Source organism: Ambystoma mexicanum, chromosome 7q, assembly GCF_040938575.1.
Source record: "Ambystoma mexicanum isolate Mex_15411 chromosome 7q, UKY_AmexF1_1, whole genome shotgun sequence".
Lineage (NCBI taxonomy): Eukaryota > Metazoa > Chordata > Amphibia > Caudata > Ambystomatidae > Ambystoma > Ambystoma mexicanum.
The window spans coordinates 582,333,592-582,361,198 of record NC_090941.1 but is presented as its reverse complement, the minus strand read 5'-3'; the positions used below and the strand labels follow the sequence as shown (position 1 = coordinate 582,361,198).

Here is a 27,607-nt window from a genome sequence, read left to right as displayed (position 1 = left end):
GATTCATGGTGACTTGTTTGGTAATTAGAGAAGGCCAGGGCCTGACCGCCTCCCCATCTGTGTGGGACACATCTGTGCCTGATGCGGCATCCCTGCAAGCAAGCCTAGCATCTTATGTCTTGCGTGTGGAATAAGCCGCCATTGCAGACTTCATGGGAGTTTCCCCAGCCGCTACTGCAGCATTGCTGAGAGCTATGCTCTCTGATAATAGCTGCTCCTGTGGCATATCCGTTTTCCTCGTCTGCTGGAGATGCCCTGTCACAGCCGCCACCGGCCCCTGTCCCGTTACCCGCAGAGGCTGTGTTGTAGGCCCCATTGGCTTTGGCGGCCACATTACCTGCCCCGGCAGCAGCGGGGTGTGCATTGGTGGCTGTTCTGTCTGGCCTGTCAGCTGCAGGCACAACCGTGATGGCTGCAGTGGTGGACGAGTTATCTGCAGCCCCAGTGCCGTTGGTTCCGTCAGCTGTGCCGGCTGCGAGGGAACCATGGTGGATAGGCTGTATCACTCCACAGTGACCATGATGGGTGAAGTGCTAAAGTGAAGGCAGAGAAAGTGAGGGACAGAGGCAGGTTAGAGGGGAGTGAAAAAAGTTAGCTAGAAGGCTGATGAGAGGTAGGTTAAGAGGGTCACTCGGAGGCGACGAGGACAGGTTTTAGTCTGGTTCCGAACAGATCCCTGTGGACTGTTTCTCGGATGTCCGGGGAAGAGAATTCCTTGCAAGTAGAGGGAAAGAGCGGCAGTAAGAGAATGCACATGAAGGGCGAAGAGCCACAAGGGTATTCAAGGAGGCAGAGCAGAGATTACGAAAAGATTTGGAGATTTGAATAGAGGAGGATAGATACAGTGGTAGCTTTGTGCAGAATCCAAGGACGTCCTCACTTCTTTTTCCCCAGAATCCTACTCTCAGGTGGCTGGGGAGGGTGATTGCTCTTGGAACTCGATCCTGGGGGTGGAGATGCAAGGGGAAGATCACCTGGGTGGAGGGTCCTTGGGGATTGGGGCGAGGATGTCTGCAGGCAAGACATGTCCTCCTTTTCCTGGTGCTAAGCAACCTTACCCTCCCCCTGCCTTTATAGGCTTTTTCCAATTCCAGTCTATCATTTTTCCAGAATCACACCACTATAGTACTGGAACGAGGAAGAGGCGACTAGGAGCAGTACACACCAACATGTCATTTCACTACTCTGGTACTGAGATGAGGAAGAGGACTGTGAAACATCAGTATACTAGTCAGGCGAGTTCCACTAATTGGGGTCAGACTTACGCTTGCAGCCAGTTCACATGCTACATGTTTATATAGAGAGAAAGAAGTCAGAAGGAAAGGGAATCCAGCTGGGAGAGAGAACCCACGTTAGAGGAGACAGCATCCTGTGTGGCGAAAGGAGCCCACTCTGTGAAAAGGACACAGAGTATTGCAGGGCAAGCAGAGAGATGCCAGAGCACTGCAAAAGTAACGAAGACTCCAGGGAGCCGCAGCATGCAGCAGGAAGTTTCCGACAAGGCGAGCCGGGCTTGCTGAGGCTCCTGAAGAGGTGAAAGTTAGCAAGCGAATGCAGACGAGAGATCCAAAGGCATCGCGAAGGAGTTTCAGGATACCGGTGAGTGACAGTGAGGGAAAGTCACGCCTGGGGACAGCAGGGGCTTGGGTTCAGGCATGCGAGAATGCCAATCAGAGAAAAGCTCATGTTTATTGGGTCATGAGGTCAAAGGAGAGCTTTATGAAACCCGAACAAGCTGTCAAATATTGCCTGCAATTTTGAATACCAAACTAAAGCACAGTTATGTGAAACACATGAAAAATACAGTACAAATGAAATGAAAGTGAAATGCAATTTTGAGAATGGTGAAAGCCAACCCAAGAAGTCAGTGTATAATATGAGGAAAGGAAAGCCAGTAAGAAGGGCTTTTGAAAGAAAGTGAAAAGCAAAATGGGTAAAGCACTATTGTGAAGCGTGAAAGCAAGGTGGGGGACAAGGAATGTTTGCCCTGAAGTGAATGGTGTTAAAGTCACGATTGTGGCAGAATCAAGAAAACTTCCAAAGAAGAAAAGGGTTGTAAGCGGACAACTGATGCATTTCAAAGAGGGAGCCTATGTCTGCAAAGAAGTCTAAAGAGAACAAGTGACTGTAGCAAAATGCCAAGGGTTGTCGGTTGCGTGACCTGTAGTGGGTGGCCGGTTTGTTCAGACAACTGCACCTAGACAGAGTAACCATACTTGGAGTGCAAAGTTGGTTTGGAAAACTTACTGAAAGCCTAGAGAACTGACTAGCATTGTGAAGCTGAGAGTGATGAACTTGGGGAACGGAACCTGAAGGCCTTGTTTTGTTGAACTTGGGGAAGGGAGCCTAGATGACTTGCTTTGGAAGTGTGTTACCCTTGGGCAAAGGAACCCTGAGGTCCCTTTTGTAGAATTTCTTTGAACATAAGGAAAAGGCTGTAATACAACCCAAGGAGCTGGAAAAGGCTCAGAACTTTTCAAACACTATTATGTGGTTACTGTCATCCCTACACATTATGTATCTTTAGATGTAAGAGCAAGCATTGGTTTTGGTAACAAGCAGTCTTTTAAGTTGAACTCATCGACATAGACGATCCTTTATTTCTTTAGGTTGAGAAATCCCATCTTAGGATAGAGCAAGCTAGGCCTTAGACCATCATGACATGTAAGTTAATAAAAGTAAATGTGTTGCCTGTGTCTTGCTTCATGATGCCTTCACACCTTCTTGTGGATGGATTTGTGAACCAGGATAAGAAATTTAAATCTGGCCCTGTTTTCCATTGTCTGCCATCCAGCTTGGTGATGGCACAAGGAAGTAGGTGTGAAGTGAGGGAGTTCAAAGAGAGTCCTATTAGCGACGTTAATGTTCTTATAAAGAGAACACAAAGCATAGTTGGGTAGGCCAAAGAGGATGCTGGCATTATAGAAGACAAGAGGGGTTAAGATATGTTTGGTGGTGTTGAAAGGAAGGAGGTGCCCGATTTTCCTAATATTTAGGAGGTCGAGGAGACCTGCTGTTGCAGTTTTGGAGATGAAAGTAGAGACGGTGTGAAAAGGGTCATAGATTATGCCAAGGTTACTATCTGAAGAAGAGTAGGAGAGATTGTCAGGTGGCAACTGGATAGGCAGAGGAAGAGATGAGAGAGAGCATTTGGCAGGGAAGAAGAGCGCCTCTGTTATGGTAGTGTTTAACATCAGAGAGTGCAAAGCAATCCAATATTTAATTGCAGAGACACAGTTGGAAATTGTGAGAGAGATCATAGGAGAGTTCAGGAAAAGAGAAGATGATTTGGGTGCCACGAAGAGTAGATACAAGATCCCCAAGGAGGAGATTAGTGCCCCAAGAGCATAGATGTAGAGTGTAAAGAGGAGAGGACCCAAGACGGAACCTTGTGGAACTCCAATAGTTGGAGGAGTGAGTTGAGAGGTGTTGTTGCTCCAGGAGACAGAGAATTAGCAAGGTGCAAGATAGAATTCAATTCACGCATGGGATTGATCACGATTCCCAAGAACAAAGAGTATTAGGGAGAGCAGAGTGGTTGACAGTGTCAAGGTGTGAGAAACCTGAGGGTATTCTTCCATGCAGACGTCGGGAAACCCTTATTCAGGTGGCAAGGAAAGGGCTGGCACCCTCAGATCCCAACCCTTGGGTTGGATGAGCGAGGGAGGATCACCTGGGTAGGGGAGCTTGGGGGTGTGCTCAGGATAATGCCCCAGGTGAGATGCATGATTATACCGGGAAGAAGATGAGGACGACGGAGTCCCTGTGGCTTTTATAGTCTGTTCTAGATCTACCTCCCTTCCGACCAATGAATCTCCCTTGCTTGAATCCAACAACCCCTCCGCATCCGATAAACCGATCAAAACCCACAAATCCCAAAATCCCTGCTATCCTGTCTTCGACCCGGATATTCCCAATCATTCTTCTTCATGTCCTTCTGATAATTCAATCCCGAACACCCAATCTACCTTGACAAACCACAACCCTACTCATAATCCCCTATGTTCTGTTCACGATCCCGGCTATCCCCGTTCGCTTTATAAACCCTACCAATCCCGTTCCTCGGATTACCACTTTCAAATGTGACCAACAACTACAGTTTCTACAAACCCTCTTAATCATTTCACAAATCTTACAAAAACAACCCTTCCGAGATCACCAAAAACCCCTATAGTACGAGGGTTATAATCCCATTGAACACTTCTTCCACTCTATATACCGTAGGATACTCTGATACTCTAAACCCCCTCTTCTTACACAAACACTTTTCTGCACCATGGAAAACAACAGACTAGTTCCAGATCTGTTCACCTGACGTGTACCAACCCAAGGGCCAGGCAGAGTCAGGCAATTGACCAGAATCACATACACCCGATGACCCTTTCCTTTCCCCACAGGGATAAAAGGTGGAGCACAAGAGTGCAATAAGAGCAAGGCAGAATGCACAACGTGAGAGCTAACTCAGCACGGCAGTTCTAGAGGAGGACGAAGACGGTGCATAACGCGTGGCTGACAAGTAGGGAAGCGACCTTGCCCTTTCTGACCAAGGCCTGTGAATCCTCTGCAGAAGGAATCGTAAGAGCGCGAACAATAGCCAGCGTGTGTTGTAGCAGATGTCAACAGTACACAAGACCCTCCCCTGCTGATAACCAAGCCGGGGAGAGATGATAGTCTCCGTGGTATCAACCTCGACGCCAAAGAGAAAGAAAAACAAGCAGTTCATCACAGCTGGTGAGTTGAGGGGAGAATCGATAAGAAATCGAACTGTGTTGAACGAAAAGTAGCAAGCGGCTAATTGAACCGTAAAAGCTTAAAGAGCTATTGATGCTAGAAGGGGGAAAACCAGCAACAGAGGATTCTGCCACCACGTGGTAGCTCACTCAGGAAACTCTGGGCGATTACCAGATTGTTGAAACTACCATAACCAGAAGGCCTTGGGAAAAGGCAAAAAGGGGGTCAAAGTGGTTATACAGGGGTCTAGTAAAATCTTCTGTACAGTCGATGTCTTTGACCAACAGATGATTGTGAAGCTAAGGGTAATGAATCCAGCATTGTAAGAGTTGAATGAGAAAGGTACGATTGGCATGATTGGCAAGAGTGAACAAGAATGAGGGACGCCCATAAACAAGATTGGCAACAGTGAACCTGGAAAAAGGGGGATGTCCACAGCAACCTGTTTTAGCAAATGTTGCCAAGAGTGAACCTGGCAGAGGGATGCCGACAAAAAGGGGTAAGCCTGAAGAACTGTTAAAAAAGAAATTAAGATTTGTGAATGAAAGAAAAGCCATAGCGAACCCAAAGGAGGGAGGCTGACATCCGAGAGGGGTCTGCATGGGAGGCAAGGTCTTTTGAGACCCCCTCCCCTCCATTCTGACCCCACGTGCGGATTACGATTTGTCCACCAGCCACCCATGAGCCTGTGGCCAGGGATGCGGGATGGCTGCAGGACGACGCATATGTATGCACACATTGACCAAAAAGCTGATACTGCCACACCCCGGCTCCATTTTGTACATGATACCACAGGCCTCAGACAGAGGGTGCCTGCAGTGCTGCAGCTCTCCCCTCGAGATCACGCACAGCAAGCCTGTCATCTCCCTCTTCCTCCCTCCCTCCTTCTGCATCCCTGCAGCAGGCCTGTTCCCACAGGAGACTAGGCACAAACAAGCTACCTGACAAACACTATATTTCACCTTACGCAGTCCATCACTGACCTGCATATGAACGGGCAAAGGCTTGGGTTGAAGGGAAATAATCCATCTCCACAAACATGCCCCATCCCCTTGCAGACCCCACATTTATGACATACACTGTGGATAACCCCCCAACCTTGTTCTCCTTTTGAAGTAACAGATATAGATTCTATGCCTGTGAGCCATCCTGGTTCTCCCATACTGCTAATCCCTCTGTGACGGTTATAAATCCTCTCATGTAGATGTGTATTAAGGGGCTAAAATCCAGAAAACGTAACAAGAAGATCCTCACATATGTTTAAATGCACATGAAGCTATTGGTCATGTGTTTAAGCCCCATAGTATTGAACGAATCTTGTCTTTTGAAAAACACTCTCACTAATGTATGACATGTTGATTTACTCGTTTGATATAATACAAGGATCTGTCATGACCCTTACACCTGGCCCTCAGTGGCAAGTCAGCCTTCCAATTAGGGCCAGGTCAAAGGCCTTAAAACCTCATCCAAGACTCTCTTGGAGTCAGTCCTGGCGCCTTTGGCGCCAGGCTCATAACCATCATGAAGACCAACATTAGGATGGGACGATTTACTTGGGACTATTTAACTTGGGGGTTCAGCCAACATGGAGGCACACACGTAGCTCAGTTACAAGGAACTGAGCTATGCGGTCTAGTCTTTTGGGTGTGGCAGGCCTGGGACTATTTTACCAGGAGTACTTTAACAGAGACTATTGAAACCTCACCCAAACAGCAGAACACGCTTCGTGTTATTCTGCTGTTGGCAGCGTAACGCTCACATGTCCAGTCCTTTGATGCCAGCTTGCCTGAAACCAAGGACCTGCAGAGAGAGAAAGAACACTACAGAACTTACCTGGAATAGTATCCTGTCTTCAATCCATCGCCGACTTCCGTTCCACTCACCTGAAGGTAGGAACTCCATAATCCGGCAACGCATGCATCCTGGAATACCATAACCTGGAAAGAGGAGAAAGAAAGACAGCATTAGTAAGCATTTACTCACGTTTCCTCCCGAACGAAGAAAGCCACACAATTCTTACCTGGGTAGTCATCTCCTGGTCACCATCATCGCTGGAACATCACAGCGCTCGGCGAGGAACATCGCGACCTGCAAGGAGAGAAAAGACACAGGTTAGCAATATAAAAGGCAAAACAGCGCAGCGCATCGCGCATTACTCACCGGACAGCATTGCGCACACCGCGCTTTCGCCTACCGGCCCATGCTCATCTTCAAACTGCATGAGAACACCAAAATACCTTTCCATACCTAAAAGGAAAGCAGCAAGATATTATTATTCGAACTAAGAGGAACATAAGAACTGCATATAAAGACTGTAAAGCAGCAAACCTACGGAGTCGCGGCAGGCCTGGATTCCAACAGGGTGCTTGCACCAGTGAAGTAACTTGGTCGACTGTGCCCGTTTTGAAATTAGAAGGAAAGCAAGCGGACTGCCCATTATGAAAGCAGCCAAGAGAAGATTAGTTACTAATTTGCACTGCATATTTTCACATTAGAAGAACAATTTGAGTTATTTTAAGGCAGATTAATTTTAATCAGTGCAGCCAGGCTATTCTTTTACTTGCTTATGGCTAATTCAAAGTGTGTAGCCGGTGCCTTTTTTTCGAATTTTTCAGCGTTTCTTAATATGCATACAAATCACAGTACTGTATTGATGGTTACTCATCTTTGCACAGAAACCCAAGAGATAGAATCCAAAAGTTTCATAATAACATATCCAGCTTATCAGACCATTGGTTCTTTCCAACACTGCAGCAAATATCCGTTTCCCACTCCCCCCCCCCCATCCCTTCCCCAGTACCTCCTTACTTGAACCTGCCAATTCTCTCTCTGCCTTCAGGGAGGTTTCAGGTCTGTTGAGGAGTGCAGTTAATTTAACAGTTCGCACCAATCCACCACCACCCCGTGTTCTAGGTCCGGGTTCACTGCAGAATGTCTAGCTCAGCTATTCCCCACCTGCTGATGTCTTTCGCCCGTTGCACCAAGGACGGGCCCTGGGGTTTCTTCCAGGCAATGGCTACTGTCCTTTTTGCCAGTACCAACATAAACTGTGCCAATCGTTTCCTTCATTTGTGTCACTTTCCACCCGGTATCAAGCCCCATATGCACACTCTTGGACCACAGTCAAAGCTGGAATTCAGCAGGTCAATAATCTTGGATACCACTGCCTGCCAGTAGCATGCAATCACCAGGCAACCCCACAACATGTGCCAGATCCCGCCGGCCCGAACCCACACCATGGACAATCCATACTCGGGGTATTATTCATGGCATGCAGTTTAGTTGGGGTCACATATACCCTGTGCAGGATATTAAACTGAATATGTTTAAATCTGGAATTTCTCGAAGCTTTCCTAACCTGCTCCCACATTGTCCCCCAGTCTGCCTCCAAGATCTGTTCCTGCATATCCCTTTCCCACTTAAGTCATAACTGTCAGCTCCTCCAGGGAAGACAGCCCCCATATGGCCTGATAAATCTGAGAAGCCCCCCACCCCCATTGCGCAAGAAGCATCTGTATCAATGGGTTAGTAGTAGGTTCCTTTGGTATGTATACCCACATAGCCGCCAGTCGCCTAGTCACTGACCCGCAAGTCAGGAATTGCCCTCAAGACACGTACTGCATCCTCCAATCTTCAAACGGCATCAGTTTTCCCCCCCTCAAACAGATCCCCCCACTGAACGTCATCTCTTATCCACTAAGCCCGAGAACCCAGCCCGCTGTATTGCTGACCAGTCCCGGGTCCGCGCTCCATGGCAGAGCTGCACTGTATAACCCTGGTACCTGTAGTTTCCCCAGAAGCTTCTTCCAGATTCCCTGCACCACCTGAAAAATATGAGTGGCCCCCATATCAGTTAAACCCCTCTCTGACGGGCCGGACGGTCCCCCATTAAACTTGGCAGTAGTTCACCTTTTCCATCCGCCCATACCAGAACCCCCTGCAATTGCACCGCCATGTAGTACCATTCATAGTTTGGTAAAATGAGGCCCCCTCCCAGACGTGGACGTCGCAGGGTGGCAAGCGAGACATTCCTCCTCCCAGTGTTCCATAATAATTCCCCAACCCGTTCATCCAACATCTTGAAAAAGATCTTCTTGTTACAATAGGGGATGTTGGTGAAATAGTAGAGGAGTGTAGGGAGGATGACCATTTTACACAACGCTACCCTCCCCATCAAAGATATCAGTAATCTCTTCCAGAATTGGAGCGAATCCCCTATTCCTGATAGTGCCCTACTCGTATTGTGCACAAACGTCATCGATATCATGGAAAATGTGGATACTCAAGTACCTAAATGACTCCCCCTACCACCTAAACCCCCAGTCTGGGAGGTCGGTGAGGACTCGGCTGCGGACGCCTCTCAGTGGGAACAGCAATGACTTCCGTTTATTGATGCGAAAGCCGGACAACTTCCGGAAACTACTCAATACCTTCAGTAATATTGGCAGGTTTTCCAAGGGGTGTCCCACATATGGCAATAGGTCATCAGCATATAGTGAAACTACATGCCTCACTTCACCCGCTAATGTGCCCGCCCCCTCCATCTCTTTCCCGAGATACCTCGCTAGTGGTTCCAGTACCATTGAGAACAATAACGGGGAGACCGGACAGCCCTGACGTGTCCCGCTTCCCAACTCCCACTGCGGTGACACCCATTCGTTCATCTTCACCCTTGCCATTGGTTTGTTATATAAAAGTCACAGCCAGCAGAAAATATTATCCCCAAATCCAAAGGCCTTAAGCCCTCTAAACATCCAATCACACTCCACGGAATCAAAGGCCTTCATAGCATCAAAGGAAGCCAGTGTCATGTCCTCTTGAGAGCCCTTAATCTGATCCATTACATGGTGTAAGCGGAATAGGTTCATCGTGGTGTTACGCCCCACTATAAAACCACACTGGTCAGGGTGTACCAATAACGAAGCTACCCCGGACAGTCACCAGGGTTTTTCACTTCCAGTAAAGAGATTGGCCGGTAGGCTGCGCAATCCAGGGGGTGTTTATGTTCTTTCAATAGGACCGTCGTTACCGCCTCCTGCATCGATTCCGGGAGGATTCCCGTTTCAAAGGCCTTTCTTGAGTCGGGGGACCAGTAGACCTTCATACCTACAATAAAATTCCACCAGAAGGCCATCACTCCCCAGGGACCTACCCCTTATGCATGGAGCGCAAAACCCTCTTATTTCAGATTCCGCAATAGGTCTCTCCAGCCCCTCCCTAAGATCCCCCGCCAGGACCGGTTGTCGTACCAGGTCCAAGAGCTCCTCTGCGTCCTCAAAAGAGTACATATCCTCGCTCATATATAGGAATTGGTAGAAACTCCGGAAATGCCCCATTGATCTCCTCTTGAGTGATGGTCAGTTCCCCAGACTCCCGCCTTATCTTAGTTATCACATGCTGGGGCTGTTCCCGGCGGATCAGCCGGGCCAGCAGTCGCCCCACTTTATCCACCACTCTGTGAATCCGTACATCCCGCCTAGCCCCCTCAAACGTTCATAGTGAATCCTGCGCCTCCTGTTGAGAAATAGAGCCCCAGCCAGTTCTGGTCCCGATCCCTACCCTTCATCTAACCCCATCTCTAAGGTAGATACCACCTCCTCCTATTTTTCGTAGCTTCTCCTGCAATGTTTTCCTGACTCCTGTCACTTTAGATGTACAAATCTGCCTGGTCGTAACTTTGAATGCCTCCCACAGGGTCGCCAATCCCTCACCGGCCCTTCATTAATCTCTAAGAACGGTACTATCTCTTCCCGCAGCTTCTCCCCAAATGCTGCATCTTCTAGGGCCGTAGCGGATAGGCAACACAAGCTTGCCGACGATTTCTGCCATACTTCCTCTAGATGCGTTACTAAAGGTGAGTGGTCTGATAGGATCCTCCCTAGATATGCTGTGCTGCCAAATTTATGGAAGTACTCCACCCCCACAAAGATAGTGTCTAGACAGGAGAAGGACCCATGTACACCAGAAAAGTAGGAGTAGCCCCGTTCTTGCCCATGAAATGTTAGCTACAATTCAACTAAATCCAATCACCCACGATAATCTGTAAAGACAATGCTGCCTGCTGTTTCACCAGGTCTGATTTCCCTGTACTATCTAGTCCCGGACCTAAAAGGCAGTTAAAATTCCCTTCCCATATAAACATTGGGGGCGTAGGAGGTGGTCACATAGAGATCCCTGCAACCCAGTGAGCATAGGAGGATCACTGTTCACCCATCCTCATCAGTCAGAACCTTGTTTACCTGCAAAGGCAACCCTGCCGCAACCCAGATCAAAACTCCCCTAGCATATATTGAAAAGGACGTCCCTACCATCATCATCCCCCCACCACCTCCTCAGTGATTCCAAACCTTTCAGAGTCATGTGGGTTTCCTGCAGCAGGTCTAGTTGCATCCAGTGTCGTTTCAGGAATCCCCCACTCTCTGGCATTTCAATTTCTTTCCCAAACGAGGACGTTCCAGGTCCCAATTTTCAAACAATCACTCCCCCTTCTGAACACAGAAATAAACCTCTTGCTAAGTGTTGCTCCCTCCTGTGCACCACCCCTGTTCCCAAAGAACCATGTTTGTCTGCTTCATCAACCGAACTGCAGGCTATAAACAGGGCAAACTTGCCCAAACCACCTGCTCAAACAACTTCCCTCAAATCCCTCCTCCCAACTGTCTCCCCAACCCCTCCTACCCCCATCACCCACCCCCCTTTGACTCTAGTCCTCCCCTTCGTCTCAACTCCCTGAACACCCCCCAAACACCCCACAACTACCCCCCGTCCCTGTCCCATCTCCAGCCTGCACCCCCCCCTTACTCTCAATCCCCTTGGTCGTTCTCACCATGCTCCACTGCCCCATTGCAGAAACATGACTAGAAGTATTTGGGGGTCTCTCTTTTGCCCCTGCACCACCCGTACCAACATCTACTGTATAACACCCCTACAACTCTGTCACCTCCTGCCAATTCGACTTTAGTGTAAGTCATTGCCTTTTTCTCCCTCTGCAGTTCTCCCCTGCCCCCGTTCCCTCAGAGGTTCAGTCTCCTGGTTGAGGCGCTCCTCCTCCTGCACCTGCAGAGCTGAATGACCTGGCGCTGAGTCCAGCCACGTCCAAACCACCTGCGGCAATGTAAAAATTAAAACAGGATTTGCCATGCGCTATGGCCTTCAATTTAGCGAGGAAAAAACATCATGTACTCGAGATTAATTTCACAGAGCCTCTGCATCATAGGCCCTCAGTTGCCTTTGCACCGCCAACGTGAAGTCTGGTAAAATGTGCAGCTTGTGTTCCCCACCTCATAGCAGCCAACCCTGCGAGAGTCCTGTAAAATAGCACCTTTGTCCTGAACATTTTGTATCTTGGCTACTATCACCCTTGGTAGTCCTCCCGGTGGCTGGGCCTTGCCTGGGACTCTATGCGTTCATTCCACTGTAAAGAGTTTTGAAAGTCCTTTCACACCAAGAATCTTCTGGATGAGATTCTCCACAAAAAGCTCCACGCTGGGACCCTCGTACCTTTAAGGGATCCTGACCAGCCGGATATTACAGCATTGAGATCGAACCTCAGCATCTTCTGCTGTTTCAGCATTTTCGTTGCCCCCCCACACCAGTCAAGATATCTGGTTTTCAAGATGTGGCAAATAAACTCCACATTTTTACTCTTTGCTCTACTTCCGCGATCCTTTCGCACACTTTCCGCAGGTCCCCTCTTACCAGGGACACATACACACCTACTTCCTAGATGTTGCCTTCTAGTGAGGTCTTCGTGGCTTGGATGGCTTCCATTAGGGCTTCCAATGTCACTCCCTCAGTCCCTTTAGCGGTCGCCCCGCTTGTAATCTGGAGTCAGTTTACTTATTTATCTTCTGCTGACCATTCACCATCGTGCCAACCCTTTCCTCACAGCCTCTGGGTCCTGTCCCATCAGCCTCTGGTCCCTTGTCACGATGGTCCCACTCTTTACAGGGGAGGGGGTCCACAGTCCATCAGCGCTCCCCCAGGCTTCCAAGCCCCCCCCCACCTGGCTCGATCTTCTCATTGGGGGAGGGTCCCACCTCGCAGTATCCCTCACCAGGCCAGAGGGAGCTGCTTGCCTCGACCTCTCAGCTGCTTCATCTTCCGCCCTCCAAATATAAGAAATCAGCCAGACTCTACTTCCTCTGGGCGGCCCTCGCTCCTGCCTGCCTGCTCCAGTCACTGTTCTGCCCCAGAGCGCCTCATTGGGGGCTGCTCTTTGTTCCCTGTCGCCTCCTGCTGCCAACTGGAGTGCTGGCCAGCGCTCCACTAGAACTCCAATGTTGCCGGAGTCCACCTTCTCCGGCCGGTTCCTCCCAGTCATTGCCAGAACTGGGACAGTTTCTACTGTGCTCTCCTCCAATCGCCATGTCGCAGGTCCCGCTACCGGTGCTCAGCCACCCCTCTGGCACGTGCGGTCTCACCTCCTAGATCCAGAAGTCTACTCGGCTACTCCACCTGTTGAGTTCCCACTCCTCCACCACTCTGCACCCGCTGGAAGACACCATCAGAACTCTCATCTCAGTCGCCCAGCGCCGGCAGCCATTTTGGATTTCGGGACTCCCACCCACCATGGGAGTAGGCGCTCTCCTCCGGGGTGCCCTTGCAACATGCCCCTGCTCCTTATCTGTCGGACAAGCGGTGCCACCCAGGTTCACACAACCAGGGGTCCTTTGTGGGCGAGTATTTAAGGCACACAAATGCAGGCTTAAATCAGGATATTGTCGGGTGGCCCAGGAGCTCTAAAGAGCTACGTGTTCATGCTCCGGCAGTTAGCCATGGCCCCCGTAGCCTGGGCCTTTTTGACAAATTTTAGAGAGGCTTTTAATTTAAGGAATAATTCCATCGGTGCAGCATGTATTTTTTGATTCTGTTGTAATGTTTTAATGATGTTGTGTCTTATACTCTGTATTGTTTTATGGAAAATTATTTGCAACAAACAGATTTGATGAAAGCAAGCGGAGTTGAAGGACAGGTTGAAGAGTTCAACAAGGTAAGAGGCCACTAAAAGGGCTATAGGCTTGACTATCTGAGAATCAATAGTGCCGGATGGGGCACAATAGGTGCTAGCCTTCATTATTAGAGATAGGACTTGTTGAGTATCTGTTTGACTAAAGTGGGAGATAGAGGCAGAAAATAATGGTAGAGTAGGCGGAGTGTAGAATGTAGGTGGAGGGAATGTGGAGAAAAGATATTTTGTCTGGAATGAACTGTCATCTATTATGAAATGTTGTTTGGAACCATTAATATTATAATGGAAATGAATTGTCATCCTCTTAACATCTCAGAATATCTATATGTTTTAGAGATTTATTTAGTGAGTGAATGTATGAATGCATGGTTAGAAGAATGTGTTTTTTTTAAGAATTGATTAAAAGGTTCTATGTTTTTAATACAAATCTAAATAAAATGAAAATAAGGATTTGAATTATATATTCTTCTGCCTTCCTTCTGCTGCTGTTCTCGTATTCCTGGCACCACCTTTTGTTGTATTATATGTCTCTACCTCAAGGTGCCAGTGATACTGAGGTTCCCACCTTGGGTTTTGTGTGTGGGAATGTGGAGAATGCCAGAAGAGAGTCTCTAATTTTGGAAGTTTTTGCAGCAAAGTATTCAGTTAGATCATTAGCGGTGAGAGTGGAATTTATAATTGGTGATGTAGGAGGAGTAAGGAGTGAGTTTTGGCTGCCCTTTAGCCGGCAAGGATGGTTGGAGGGAGAGTCAATGAGGGTGAAGTAGAATTCCCTTTTCGCTCCATCAAGAGAGGACTTGAGAGTTCAGGGTAGAAATGTAGAGTTGCAGGTCATCATGCAAGTGGGTACGTCTCCATTTCTGCAGCAGCCGACGCATGTCTGTTTGGAGAGAGCATATGAATGGGATGGCCCATGGTTGGGATGTGGAGATTTAGGGGTGAAAGTAAGCAGTGTGAGGTGAGAGGAGAATGAGATATATAAAGAGATTGGAAGCTGGAGAAGGCAATGTTGGTGAAAGAGGCATCAGGTGTGAAGGAGATGAGTGAGAACTGTAGGTTAGAGACAAAGAGAGGAATGGCAGAAGTTTTACATTTCCTTTTAGATGAGGAAAGAAGTGAGGAGAGGTATGATGGTGGAAAGGAGATGGTGGTGGAAACAATTGAGTGATCAGATAGGGATGGTGTGACAGTAGTATCAGTGGCTGATCAATAAGAGATCCAAAGAGTTATCCCCGGTATATTAGGTAAGTTACAAATAGAGTGAAGAGCGTGGTCACTCAGAAAAGACTGAAGATCAGATTTCTGAGAAGTAATTGGAGATGGAAGGTTAAAAGTCACCTAAGAGAATGAGGTGATGTTTAGTGGAAAGAGAATCAAGGAGTTAGCCACGAACATGAAAGAACCAGTAGGGCGATATATGGAGATGTGAACCGAATGAGGTGGAGCAATAGTAGGGATGGTGAATTCAAAAGCGGTAGGAGAGGACGTAGCATTGGTGATCTGTGAGGGTTGAGGCGGGAAGAGAATATGTGCCTGCCACCTCCACCTATGCCAGTCAGTCAGTCGAGGAGAGTGAACAAAGGTTAGTTTGGAGTTGTGCATGGCCACCAGAGAGGCAGTGTCATATGGAGAAATCCAGGTTTTAATGGCAGCAAGAAGGTCTAGGGGAGGAGAGCTGGAGTGAAAGTAGTCAGCGATAAAGGAGGCTTTGTTGTATACAGACTGATCATTCCAGAGTGCAATGTTTACTTAATGTGGCAAGGTAGAGTAGAGAAGTTGAGACTCAGGAAGAAAGGCAAGGTGGATAGGTGTTGGAGGAGGTATGGTCACCTTGTCGTCTTTGTTTGTTGGAAGTAGATGGAAGGGAGATGGAGTAGTGGGAGTTTCAAGATGCAAGTTTAATAATAGGGATGGAAAGGATGAAGCTGTAGCATGACTGGAGAAAGTGTAGGGAGAGGCAAGTAGGAGTAGCAGCAGGAGTGAATGCATTATAGATGAGTAGTGTGGGGAGCCAGTACAGTAATTATTAAGCTGGGGGTACTCATAGGGTACTCGTAGGTGCAGCAGTGGTGAAAGCAAGGCTCATAGGTGAAGAGGCAATGAGGATGGTCATTGGCTGGTCTTCACCCTTCACTGTACCACCCTTCACTGGGACACCACTGGCTGGATGCCCCAGATAAGATAAATTATATCTAAAAAATAAGTGTGTCTGGAGGAACGTAATCATGGGTCTGATCCAGGTGTCCAACACCTTGTGGGATTGAAGGCCTAATTGTAGCCCTGGTGTTTTGTGCCCTGGCCCTGTGACGTTGGCCATCTCCACCAGGCTAGGGTGGGACCACTCACCTGTCATGACAAGCACAAATAACCTCTCCCTGGAAGGTCCCCCTTGAAGTTGGTGAGCAGCAATGACAGGAGAAGTGTTATTGGCACATAATCTGGAGACCCGCAGAGTTCCAAGGTGAAACTCAGAACGGTGACCAATGAACAGCAGATGCCCCGGACGGAGCTGGTCAACCAACAGGAGGGTCCCAGGACACTTTCATAAGCACCAGAAGACAGGTTCCATGTGCAGGGTTAGGGACTAAATGGCCCCACTAGCCCAGAGGTAGAAGCCGCAATCAATGAGGGTCTTCAGGAGATCTATGTAGAGGAAAAGGGCTTTGCTGAGACTTGGCTCGAAACAATGTAAGGATCTCACCAGCATTCAAACTGGCAAGGGCTTTCGCATCCTGGTCCAGCCTCTTGCCCTGATGTGCCTAGCAACAGACATTCCCCATGACCACAGTGTGGATTTGGACCAGGCACTTCCAGCTCTCACATCCGGCCAAGTACACACTGCCCTTTTGCTTAGGAAAGTAGAGGCTTTGCCTGGGAAAGGGCTTTCTTTATATAGTATGTCCAGACCCAAGAACGCCAAAAGGACAAGATGGCCAAAGGACAGGGCAAAAAACATGTGAAATTATGCAGTAAAATGTGAAAGTGCAAGCATGAAGAACCTAAAAACACAATAGAAGACTATTCAGTGCTTGTTAAGATGGATTTCCAAAATCGGCTCTTGCAGGAGGATTTTGGGAGGCACCCCTATTATGGTGAACAGGGAAGCCACAGAGGTTATCCAAAGCCAATTCAAGGTAAAGTGGCAGAGCGGCAATGCTTAGTCTCAGGAAGGGTTTGCGAGTGGTCTAGTGCTACCATGAGTCCACACAGAGAAACACATAATTGCAGTTAGACATGCAAGTATAAAAATACACTAATCAATTAAAACGTCTTGTACAATATTGTCAAATCAACACTTATAAAACCGATATATATACATGCACCCTTAAGAAAGGATAGAACAGCATTTGATTCATTGACCTGTGCAACAGAGGAAAGTATTTAGATGAATGCAAAATAGAGATGCAAAATAGAGAGAATGCTTTAGAATAATCCCAGAACAGCTCCCCTAGCGCTTATAAAGTCCACCCTAAGATGGTTTGTGGCCTTGTGCTAAAGGTCACCAGTTCCAAAGCAGATACTTTAAAGGTAGGTGTATTAAGAGATCTGCAGTGTCAGTCGTTATGATTAAAAGAATCCAAACAGTTAGATAAAGTTCAGGCAAGTACTCAATTCAATCCAAGCCACAAGGTAAGGCCTAGTGTGGGATCATTGACCCAGGTACCACCACCAAAGGTCAGGTAAGAGTTAGGGTCAGGACCTTACACCATTGTTACCCTATGAGAGACGGTGGGTGATACAAACAGGTATGTAGACTTGCGCCCTGGCTCACAGTTCTCCAAAGATCACTTGTAGAGGTTCCAGATTCCGTGGAAGAATTGTTCTGGTCTTGGTTCCTTTAGCGAGGGTCGTTTAAATGTCTATACAGTAGAGGTTACTCGTGGAATTCAGTTCTTGTCAGTCGCAGCACTTAGGAATCAGCTCCAGACACTTTACAGTACAACAAAAGAAGACTTCTGCAATACCGATGGCCACGGGATACCTCTAAGACATGAAGACAATTTTTAGTGGATGCCACCATGGTAAGGCAGCGACAGGTGATCTTCCAGCAGGGAGCTCAGGAACAGGTCCAGCACAGTTTCCCTTGGTGTGAGATGGCCAGAAATGCATAAGCAGGCGACTTGTGGCATAAGCTGAAGATTTGCAAATTTACAAAGACCTGCTGAAAATGGCGATCGCTGCAGCGAGGTATCCCATGAGAGAGCTGGTCAGTCCACCGGTTGGTCCAGGAAAACATCCGAAGGCTCAGCAGGCACAGATTCCTGAGCACTCGTTGAGGCTGGGTCTTCCGTAAGGTCCAGGGGTCGAAGCCCCAACAAAGGGCTTCTTGAGATCAGGTCAGAGGTGCATGGCTTCACCAGGACAACTCTGGAGTGAATGCTGGTCAGCCTCAGGTGTCCCCATCGGGCCATCAGCAAGCTAAACATGTTTGTAGATGTCTTGGCTCCAACGATGATCTGATGAACAGTTACAGGAGAACTCCTTTTATCCAAGAATATGGCTGGGCGCAAGCCCAAGCCACCCATGGTAAGGATCTGAACCATTCAAAATTGAAGTGACTATCCATGCATGGATAGCCACTGGCCACAACGTCTGCCCAGCAACATACACTCTGGCACCAGGGATGTGGATTGGGACTAGACAGTCCAAGCTCCTTCCTCTGGACACATAGTAATCGCCCCCTTAGCCCACGAAAGGGCTTTACATATAAGGTATTTCCTGACCTGAGAAGGATGGAGGAAGGCAAAAGAACAAGATGGCTAAAGAACAAGCAAAAGAACTTGTGGCACGGCCTTTAGTATCGATTTGCGGTAAATGCAAAACTACACGAGTAAAATGTCACAGAAATGGTAAAGATATCACAGCTGGCACCAGCTTGTCTTAGGCACATTGTAAAAGTAATTAAAAAAAAAGCTTTATATACAAAGATAAGGATACCAGGTATCCTGAATGCACTTCACCGTAAGGTGAAGTGTGCAATTGTAACAATACAATAATTCACAAAAAGAGACATAGGCTCTCAGTACTGATGTTCTTAGGGACTAATCAGTTTCCACATAAAATGAGCAAACTAGGGAAGGGAAGTACAACAGAATGCTTTACTTACCTGCAAAAAATCATGACACGGTTCAAAACAAGCAAATCTTTCTTAAGACTGCCACCAGCCCATCCTGGATACATTATGAGAGTAACAAAAACATTACTAAAGGTAAAAGGGATACCAAGGGCCCCTTTGCACTTCCTTTAAAGTGGTGTGTGCAGCTTAAAAACAAGAGCTATTACATCATTACATCAAATGCAATCACTGTGAAGCCCACTTCATTGATTTTTTATAACAAATTTTAGCACAACTCATTGAAAACATAGATGGGGGTTGGGTTGGGGTATTAAGGTGGGGGAGTTATGGGGGTGTTGCGGGGTGGGACTCACCCATGTATTTATTTTCGATTAAATGTGTAAACATTAGAGAAAACAAAATTCGACACTGTGGGCTGCACAGTGATTTTTTTTTTATGTAATCAGTAGATCCATAACAGATGAGCAAAGTAAGGTAGGTAAAGCAAAAAGGCTTTACTCACCTCAAAATGTCAGCACAAGAATCAAACAATAGCAAAAGTTTGGGGTCGATCCATTGATGTCCATGATGGTGAAGCTGCAAAAAGAGAATCTTTCCTCAAACCCCCTCAATTCAAAGAAATTTAAATGGAACATATTCCATTTCACTTCCTATTTGTTTAATGAAAACAAAATATATCTGCTTGTACCTCAACATTATTCATTTGCCAGAGCACCCTATTTGTGTGCTCCCAGTGGCCGCTTGGGAGCCAACTCCATCTACACTCTATGTAAGCCTAGTTCATAATGAAAGGGGGACTGTAGTGTTTGTTTGCCACATGCATAAAATGGTCTCTTTATTTGCTGCACAGCTCAGATAATACAAGAAACTACTATTAGAACATTACATTTGCCACATATTAATGGCAAAAGTGGCTCTGGAATCCACAACTAAAAATTATCTAATAAAGCTGTACCGGTGAGGGGCAGAGACTGATTTTTCGTTCTGTTTGTTAAAAACATTTTATTGTTATTTGAAATATCAAATAAACCAATAATGCCACCAGCTATATCTTAGGTGTACAAATAGATGATCTGCTGTGTCCAGAAATCCCTCCTTGCATCGCAATCTACCGTCCCCACACTAGCTCAAAAAGGAAAGATTCTCATCCTCACTTTCTGCCTATAAGAATAAAAAAGAAAGAAAAAACAAAGAAGAAAATACACTCACAGAAGAAAGACATTATCAGTAGAACATTCATATTCCAACTTAATTTCTCTACAGATTAGTCAGTTCTACCAACTTCTAACCTGTAACACAACAATTCCCATCCCATTCTTTACTACAACAGCTCGCCTTATGTGACAGTTTTCCATATCAAACAAATTAAGCACTCGCAGGCGTTGATTTTTAATTCCAAAGAGGAGAATGACAATGACCCCCATTTATAACTGAACACAGCATGATTTGTGTGAGGCTGCCAGTCTATTTTTACATTGCTAGTAAGTTTCAAAGTTTATGCCACTGGGGATAGATATGCAGGTTTCCGTTTCTCTCCATTTTGCCCCAATGGCCAATTTGGCTGCCAAAAGCAGAATCGCCACAATCCTTCTCTTATTTGAAGTTCGAGGATAGACTGATTCATTGGAATGTCTAGAAGGAATGCTTGAGGGACAAATGGAAAATATTGTTCAATTTCCTATGAAATATAAGGAAGAAGGTCTCCTGTCAAAACACCTTAATTTGGGGGTATTCCCACCAGACATATAAAGAAATTCCTACTCTAGACAGTTTTTCCAACACTTCTGTCTATTTTTTTTTTTTTAACACAAAGGTTCCACTTTAAGGGTTAATGTATTGTAATTAAGATAAACACATTTTAAAATTGTCTGGCAAACAAAACCATCTAAAAAATAGTGAAGCAGGGGGATGCACATATTTCAATTTCTCAAACATACCGGTTTGGATGGTCCAAGTATACGTGCTGCTATTCCCTTGCCTTCATTGGTGTAATCATCACCTTCCTTTTTTCCTGGTGTTCCCTAAATTACAAATGTATGCAAGTTATAAAGATAATGAATACAAGAAATGTATTTTATATATTGCATAGATCATAAATAGCTTTTGCTACGGTGGACTGGACACAAGTGAGCCGAACAATTTACTTTTTGTGATAAATGATATGTTAGTACACTTCATAACCTTCAAACATGGTCCGTTTATATTGTGTAAAAGCTGGAAATAAAGGTCAGTTGGCAAAAATGTAACTTCTCCCACAGACTCTCTGTATTTTTTATAATCATAACTAAACCCATTCATAATTTAACAAAACCGAAGGTCTAGAGAGTCATGAAATGGCAAAACCCCCCCCCAAAACATCTATTCTTGATTAAAGACGTCAAACATAATCATCTCTTTAAAAGCAAGGCATATATTTGTTAGGATCAATTTCTGATAATTGGCTGCAGTTTTCACGTGTTCAGTGTTAGGAAACCCTGCAATACCATTTTGCATGGCTGCATCTAACACAAACAGGCGACAGAAGCTACTAGGCCCATCAAACACATTTCTTTTAATTACACCGATTTGAAAAGTTTCCCAGAAGTGATCATTGTAAAAAATATTCTGGGTTGCATAAATCGTCTGCTTAAGAAGGAAGCCAGAACATTCTAAGCTCTGATTTCATTACAATGGCTATCCATATAATAGAAAAACTAATTTCAATGCAGCATAGATAACCTATGAAGCTTGTCCAACCCTCCCGGACCACCAGGTGCCTACGGTCATAACTTCTAAACACACAAGCCAGCCAACCTGCCAGCAAAGCAAAGGCTGTTTTGTGGGAAAGTGCTCCAATGACCCAGCTAATGGCTCACACTTCACCACTCCATCTAAGCTTTGATAACGACTTTGTGCAGTTGTGTGAGGAAGACCCAGCAGTTTATAGCTACTCAATTTGATTTGCTGTTGCCCACCTGATCCTAAACCCGATAGAAGTCAAAATCACTGGCTCGTCACAAGCCAGTATAACCAAATTGGTCTCATCACTGCCTGAGCACAAAGAATTGGCAGAGAAGCAGCGCAAGCACCATATAAACCCTCCAAAATACATCACCATAAATAAATGGCTACAATTTGGTAACCATGCAAAACAGGTCGCAGTCTTGTGACAAAGAAGAGTTAATTGGACAACGCTTACAGGAAAAATTCCAATGGTGTGACTGGGTTTGCCCTTGGGGTATGGATTGCCAGGTATCATTCCACAAGACGATATCATTGCATGTGGGGCTTTACAGCCGACCTTAGAAGCCTGAAATAAACAGAGATGAGAGTTAACAATGTATCATAAAATTGGAGAACACCACCACCTACTGTTAAAGTGCTTATGAGCATGGGGAATCCGAAACACATTTAAAAAAGTTATATTCTTATTGCAAACTATAAAGGGTGTCTAAATGCAATCCTTTTTCACTGCCACTGAAAAGATGGATCATCACATTATTTTACCACTTGTGTTAGAGGTTCTTTTTTTAGTATTTTAAAAAAATGTTACAGCACACACTTTTACATCCTTCTGTTTGTTGGGAAGAGTGTGTAAGCTAATAAATGACACTTAAAGATAAAGGTAGAGAAAATAAATAAACATTCAACATAATTGAATCGTTCCTCAAGGACTACTGTATACGCGTGCCCAGTATCAAATTAGAATACCGGGTAGAAAATGTCCAGGTGGCTGGAGAATGGTATTTAGTAAACACCACTGTAAGCCTCCAGAGAAATGGATACATGCTTATGATAAAATGCTAAAATACTTGCCACTTTCCCACGTGGGTACAAGTGGACAAGTTGTGGACATCACAGGCGATGACCTAACCAAAGCCCAGAGGTTGTCAAACCGCGTGTCAAGAATATCAGGAGTGGTCATATGAGTGCACAGAAGCAACCACTGACTGAAGCCCTCCCAAAAGGAAAAGTCATAGTAAGTAGTGGCTAAGGACCATTATATTCGTTAATCAGACAGTCATTTGCTGTCAGGTAAGAATTCATACCAACTGGTGTGGGACTACACAAGACTTATCTCTTGGTATTAGGTAACCCACTTTTTAATATATGCCTGTACTGCAAAAGTTGTTAGTGTGACTGAGCAGCCAGGCTTATCTTAAGAAGGGTAAAGTGAGCTGTAGAGCTGTACAACGAAATCAGTAAATACAAGTATCCAAGTAAACACTTACACACTTAGAGTTATATAATACATTATTTATTTATACACAATTATATTTAAAGCATTCTTTAAAAAGCAGTAAGTAACTAACATTAATTCCAAGTTAGGATTCAATTCAAAAAGTGAACAATAAAGCAGGTGAGTAATTCATTCATAGGTTACACATTTTTCAACACAGAGGTGACGTCATTTGAGGTCAGTATAACACGTATTGTTGTCTTACCTTTGAAATATTGATTTATTAAGGAGGGAATGGTTAGGGTTAGATCAGAAGTCTGGTATTCTATATAAACAGTTAGATGCTCCCAAAGGGAAGCAGGCAGTCTTTTATCACAGCATTAAAAGTGTTCAACAATTAAAACCTGTAAGGGAACAAGCACTGCCAAAGCCAATAGGTTCAAAAGGAGGCCTTTAGGGAGCCAGGACAGGTAAAGTCAAAGTTCTGATACCCTTCTTCTTAGAAAAATGTTCTTAAATAGTCAGTGTTCAAAAAGAAATCACAGCAACTAAAGGGGAGTCACCTTGAGAAAGCACAAGCTGAAAGGCCATTGGCAAGTGAGCAGAGGTCAACTCAGAGTAGGGTTAAATATCACTCCCAAAGGTAGGAAGCAACCCAAATGGCAAAAAGATATTATACCTCAAGCCACACAGTACCTTTGAACTGAAGAAGTTAATCCAATGGATTCTGGATGCAATGCAGCAGACCCTTGTTCCTGGTCCTTGGTCGTGGTGACGAAAGGGAGTATGTCTGGTGGGCTCCTGCGGCAGCACTCGAGAGAGGGACTCGCCAGCAATGGATTTCCATCGATTCAGCAGCTTTTTGTGGTTTTGGCATCTATTTCTCAGCACCAAAGTAGAATAAACAGCTCCAGTTGGATGCTCCTTTATCCCCCTTTCCTGGACTCTCAAGAGGGGACGCTGGACGTGGATTTCCTGCTTCTGTAGAGTCCTCTGGATGCCCAAGAAGTTTTGGCTGGATTCGCACTTCGGTAGACAATGCACTCACAGGTGGTCGAGGTACCCCTGGTACTGGGATTCTGCAGCCTCAGAAAGCCGCAGCAAGTCGGGTGTTGCGCCAAAATAGAGTTTGTTTTGAGGCTAGTTGGTCCCATCAGCCTAAGGTAGGAAGTTGTCCTGTACAGGTCTTCCCTGTCAATTCGAACACGGGGTCTGCACAGCAGCTGGGCTTCACTGGGCACTTTGCGGTACAAGGGTGCTGCTGGCGTCTTCTCTTCGTCTTCTGCCAAGGATGTTGTCCTCCAGTGGTCAACTCTGCTCTTAGTCCCAGAAACCTCACTTTTTATGCAAGTTCCCATTCATTCACAGCCCTAGGCTGTCAATCACACAGCAGGGTGGCTGTCCTTCAGGACAGCCAGCTGGTCAATTGGAACTGGTTTCACTCGGACACACCTAGAGACAAAGGGCAGGGAGGTTTCGGGACCCTCAATCACTTCCTGCCTTTCCAAACAAAATGGAGCCTGGGCGTGCTTAGGGCTGAAACCTGCCAAAAGTAAAACACACAAAGGACTCAAACCTGATGCAAACAACAGAGTAAAAGCCCAGAGGAAAATGACAAGAAACTGTCAAGAAATGGCGAAAAAAGATGACGCGGGCCATTTTGTGAAAATGGTCACCCTTGGGTGCAGCACTGCAGCTGAGGTATCAGACTGCTGATACATGTCACCAGGTAGTAAACAAGAAACCACTGCCACCAGCCATTCAAGTGAGTTAGTGCAACAAAATGTTGCATGAGGAATGGGTTAAAGGAGTTACTATGTAACCCCCCCACCCCCAGCACTCCACATAGGGTGGTGTGTGCTGGACCCATTTAGTAAAGGTAAATAAGACAGGTGTCATCTTGTCATCTTACTATTCTTGAGAACAGTAGTTCACCCACGAAAATGTAGTTAAACAGTAAGAGAAGTCCAAGGGACTTCTCAGAGGCACTGCACAAAAGATGCTGTGTGTCAAAAAGCAGAAACAGCTATCTATGGAGTTTACCGGACTCCATAAGGAACACAGAAAATCATAGTCAGGGAAACACATGAGTGGGAGAGAAAAAGGTCCTGCTCCCTCGGGAGTAAACATTAAAAAGCCCCGAGTCCAGCAAAAGAGCAGGGGTCTCTAAGGTCAAAGGGAATTGGCACAGAAATGAACATTCTCTCTAACACGCACCAACGTGAGCACACACCATTCTCATTTTCCTCCTTTTGGTGGATCACCTAATAAACCCAACTAGTCCAAAAAGGAAAATATATTTGTGGAGTAGCAATTGCTCCTGCTGGCTGGAAAAAGGGTGTGAGCCAGCTGGAGTCTAGCACATACAGTAGAGGTGTGGATACTTGTCACCTCTCATCTAAGTTTCTAAGCAGTCTGATGCTAGGAGCAATGGCAGACTATTGTGCTATATATCAGTTGGATCAACAAAGCATATGGGAAACAGATGCTGAGATGGAGCTTGCATATTCCATAAAAACATACAATAAAACTGCCAGTTGGGTTTACTTTACTCATTCAACTGTTACAAATACACCACTGGAAAGTGATTGACAAAAAGAGGTGGGTAAAATGGGGTTAGAATTGACAGATTCCTGAGGTAATGTGAGAAAACAAGGCGGGAGGGGGGCTACATGAGCATAACAACCAGGTGGCAATACAAGGGGTGCAGAGCTTGTGAGACTTAATGAGAATACATGGGGAGGTTATAGGACCACACAATGGGCCTCATTAAAAGTTCGGAGATGTGTTAAAAAAAAGTGGTGAGAATTCTGTTAAAGGCAATTTGCTTGGTGGTAACGCAATTACTGCTGTTTTTACAGCAACGCTGAAATGTGGAGGAAAAGTGGAGGATTTATCTCCAGCAATAAGCTGGTGGTAAATCTGCCACTTTAAATACAAACATTGGTGAGTTTACCACGCCGTAAATCCATCAGCGGTAAATCTGCCAAAAATTCCCATGGAGTACTATGGACTCCAAAAATTGAGAATTACCACTGGTCCCATGGCAAGTCCACAAGACCAAGTGGCAGTAACAGTAATCCAGTTGGCAGTAATTCAGCGGATTTACCACCGAATTACCACCAAAATAGTAATGAGGCCCATTGTTTGTAGCAAGAGACTATGCAAACATATTCATTTTGAAACTGCTCTAATGTTTGTAGAACTTCTGTTATAACTCTTGCTGTAATTATCATAAAGTAGAGACTATTGTAACTCCTCTTCCATAATCCATTTCAAAAAGGCAAATATGGAGCACCTGTGCAGTAACTTGCTGAGCTCAAATCTGCCTCACCCTCAGGTTTTGCCAGACATTTATTAACCATCCATTCAGGCCACACACAAAGAATATGTACATTTTTGCAGGAAAGGAGGGAGGGCCATATCCAGAAAAGGGGATTAGGGGTGCACTAGTCACTATGGCAAGTAACTTGTACATCCTTCCACAGTGAGTAACTGATGTATGATGTCCTTAGTAGTCTTTTATTTTCCCTTTGGGATTTTTCTTACCCAGAGTATGTGTTGGCGAGTAGGTTGGTGGCAGCTACATTACAATGTAGCCTTTGTGCGGAGATAGGGGTGCTTCGGCGGGGGCCCGACCCGACGGTCGGTTCAATCTTGCTTGGAGGCTGCTTTGCCTCCTTGACCACCTTGGCGACGACGGCGGGATCCACCTGACTTGCCGCATCCCCTGTAGGCCTCCTGCGACGAAGATCTTGCCGCTTGACGGTACGTGGAGGAGCTGCTGCCAGCTCCCTTGGAGGCACCCTGTCTGCCTCCGGAGCTCCGAAAGGACGGCCGTCGCTGTTGGAGCACACCCAGTGCACGGGCCGTCTCCATGTCCGTCTTGATCGCCTGAAGGGACTCATCAACCGCCTTGCCAAAAAGGTTGTTCCCATCGAAGGGCATGTCCAAAACCTTGGTCTGTACGTCCTGCCGGAAATCCGTCGCCTTCAGCCATCCTCGTCGTCTCAGGCAAACGTTGTTGCCCAACTGACGGAAACCGGTGTCGGCGATGTCCGTAGCCAGCGTAATGGCGTGGTCCGAGGCAATCTCACCTTCCTGTAAGATTTCTAGGGCCTCAGCCCTCTTGGCGTCTGGAAGGAAGTCCAACAGAGGAGCGATCTTGAACCACAACTCCCTGTCGTAGCAGGCTACGATGGCCAGGGCATTCGCCGCCTTGATGGTCGTCGATGCAGATGAGATGACCCGTCGTCCCATCGCATCCAGCTTCCTACCCTCGCCGTCCGGCGGGAAGGTTGAAGTCGAGGCCGATGCCCCCCCCGCTTTCTTCTTGGCCGCCGCCGAAACGACCGAATCCGGGGTAGGTTGCGCCCTAATGCACAAGGGGGCAGCGTCGGGGACCCGGTACTTCTTCTCGTACCGGTCCCTCTTCGCAGGAGCCGTGACAGGGTTCTTGAGGAGGGTGAGCCCCTCATCCCAGATGTCATCAAGAAGCGGTACGGCGAGGACCGTCTTCCTTTTAGCCTTGCGCCGTTGGTAAAGGAACCCTTCCTTCTTCTTTTCTTCGGGGCAGAGCTGGAAGAGCTCGGATGCCCTGGAAATCATAGCATGGAAGGATCCAATCTCGTCGGGCGGGGACGCCCGGGCAGGGGGCGACGGGGGATAC

General features: G+C 46.4%; 1 protein-coding gene across 2 annotated transcripts in view; it reads right to left on the bottom strand.

The window, feature by feature from the left end:
- PROSER1 (proline and serine rich 1) overlaps positions 1-27,607 on the bottom strand; it is a 918,625-nt gene that overhangs the window by 666,274 nt on the left and 224,744 nt on the right. For both annotated transcript variants that reach the window (XM_069640684.1, XM_069640685.1), the window contains exons 6-7: positions 21,958-22,068; positions 20,717-20,800 (exon numbers count right to left, since the gene is read on the bottom strand). In XM_069640684.1, the coding sequence (XP_069496785.1) occupies positions 20,717-20,800; positions 21,958-22,068 (195 nt within the window). The remainder of the gene's footprint in view (positions 1-20,716; positions 20,801-21,957; positions 22,069-27,607) is intronic.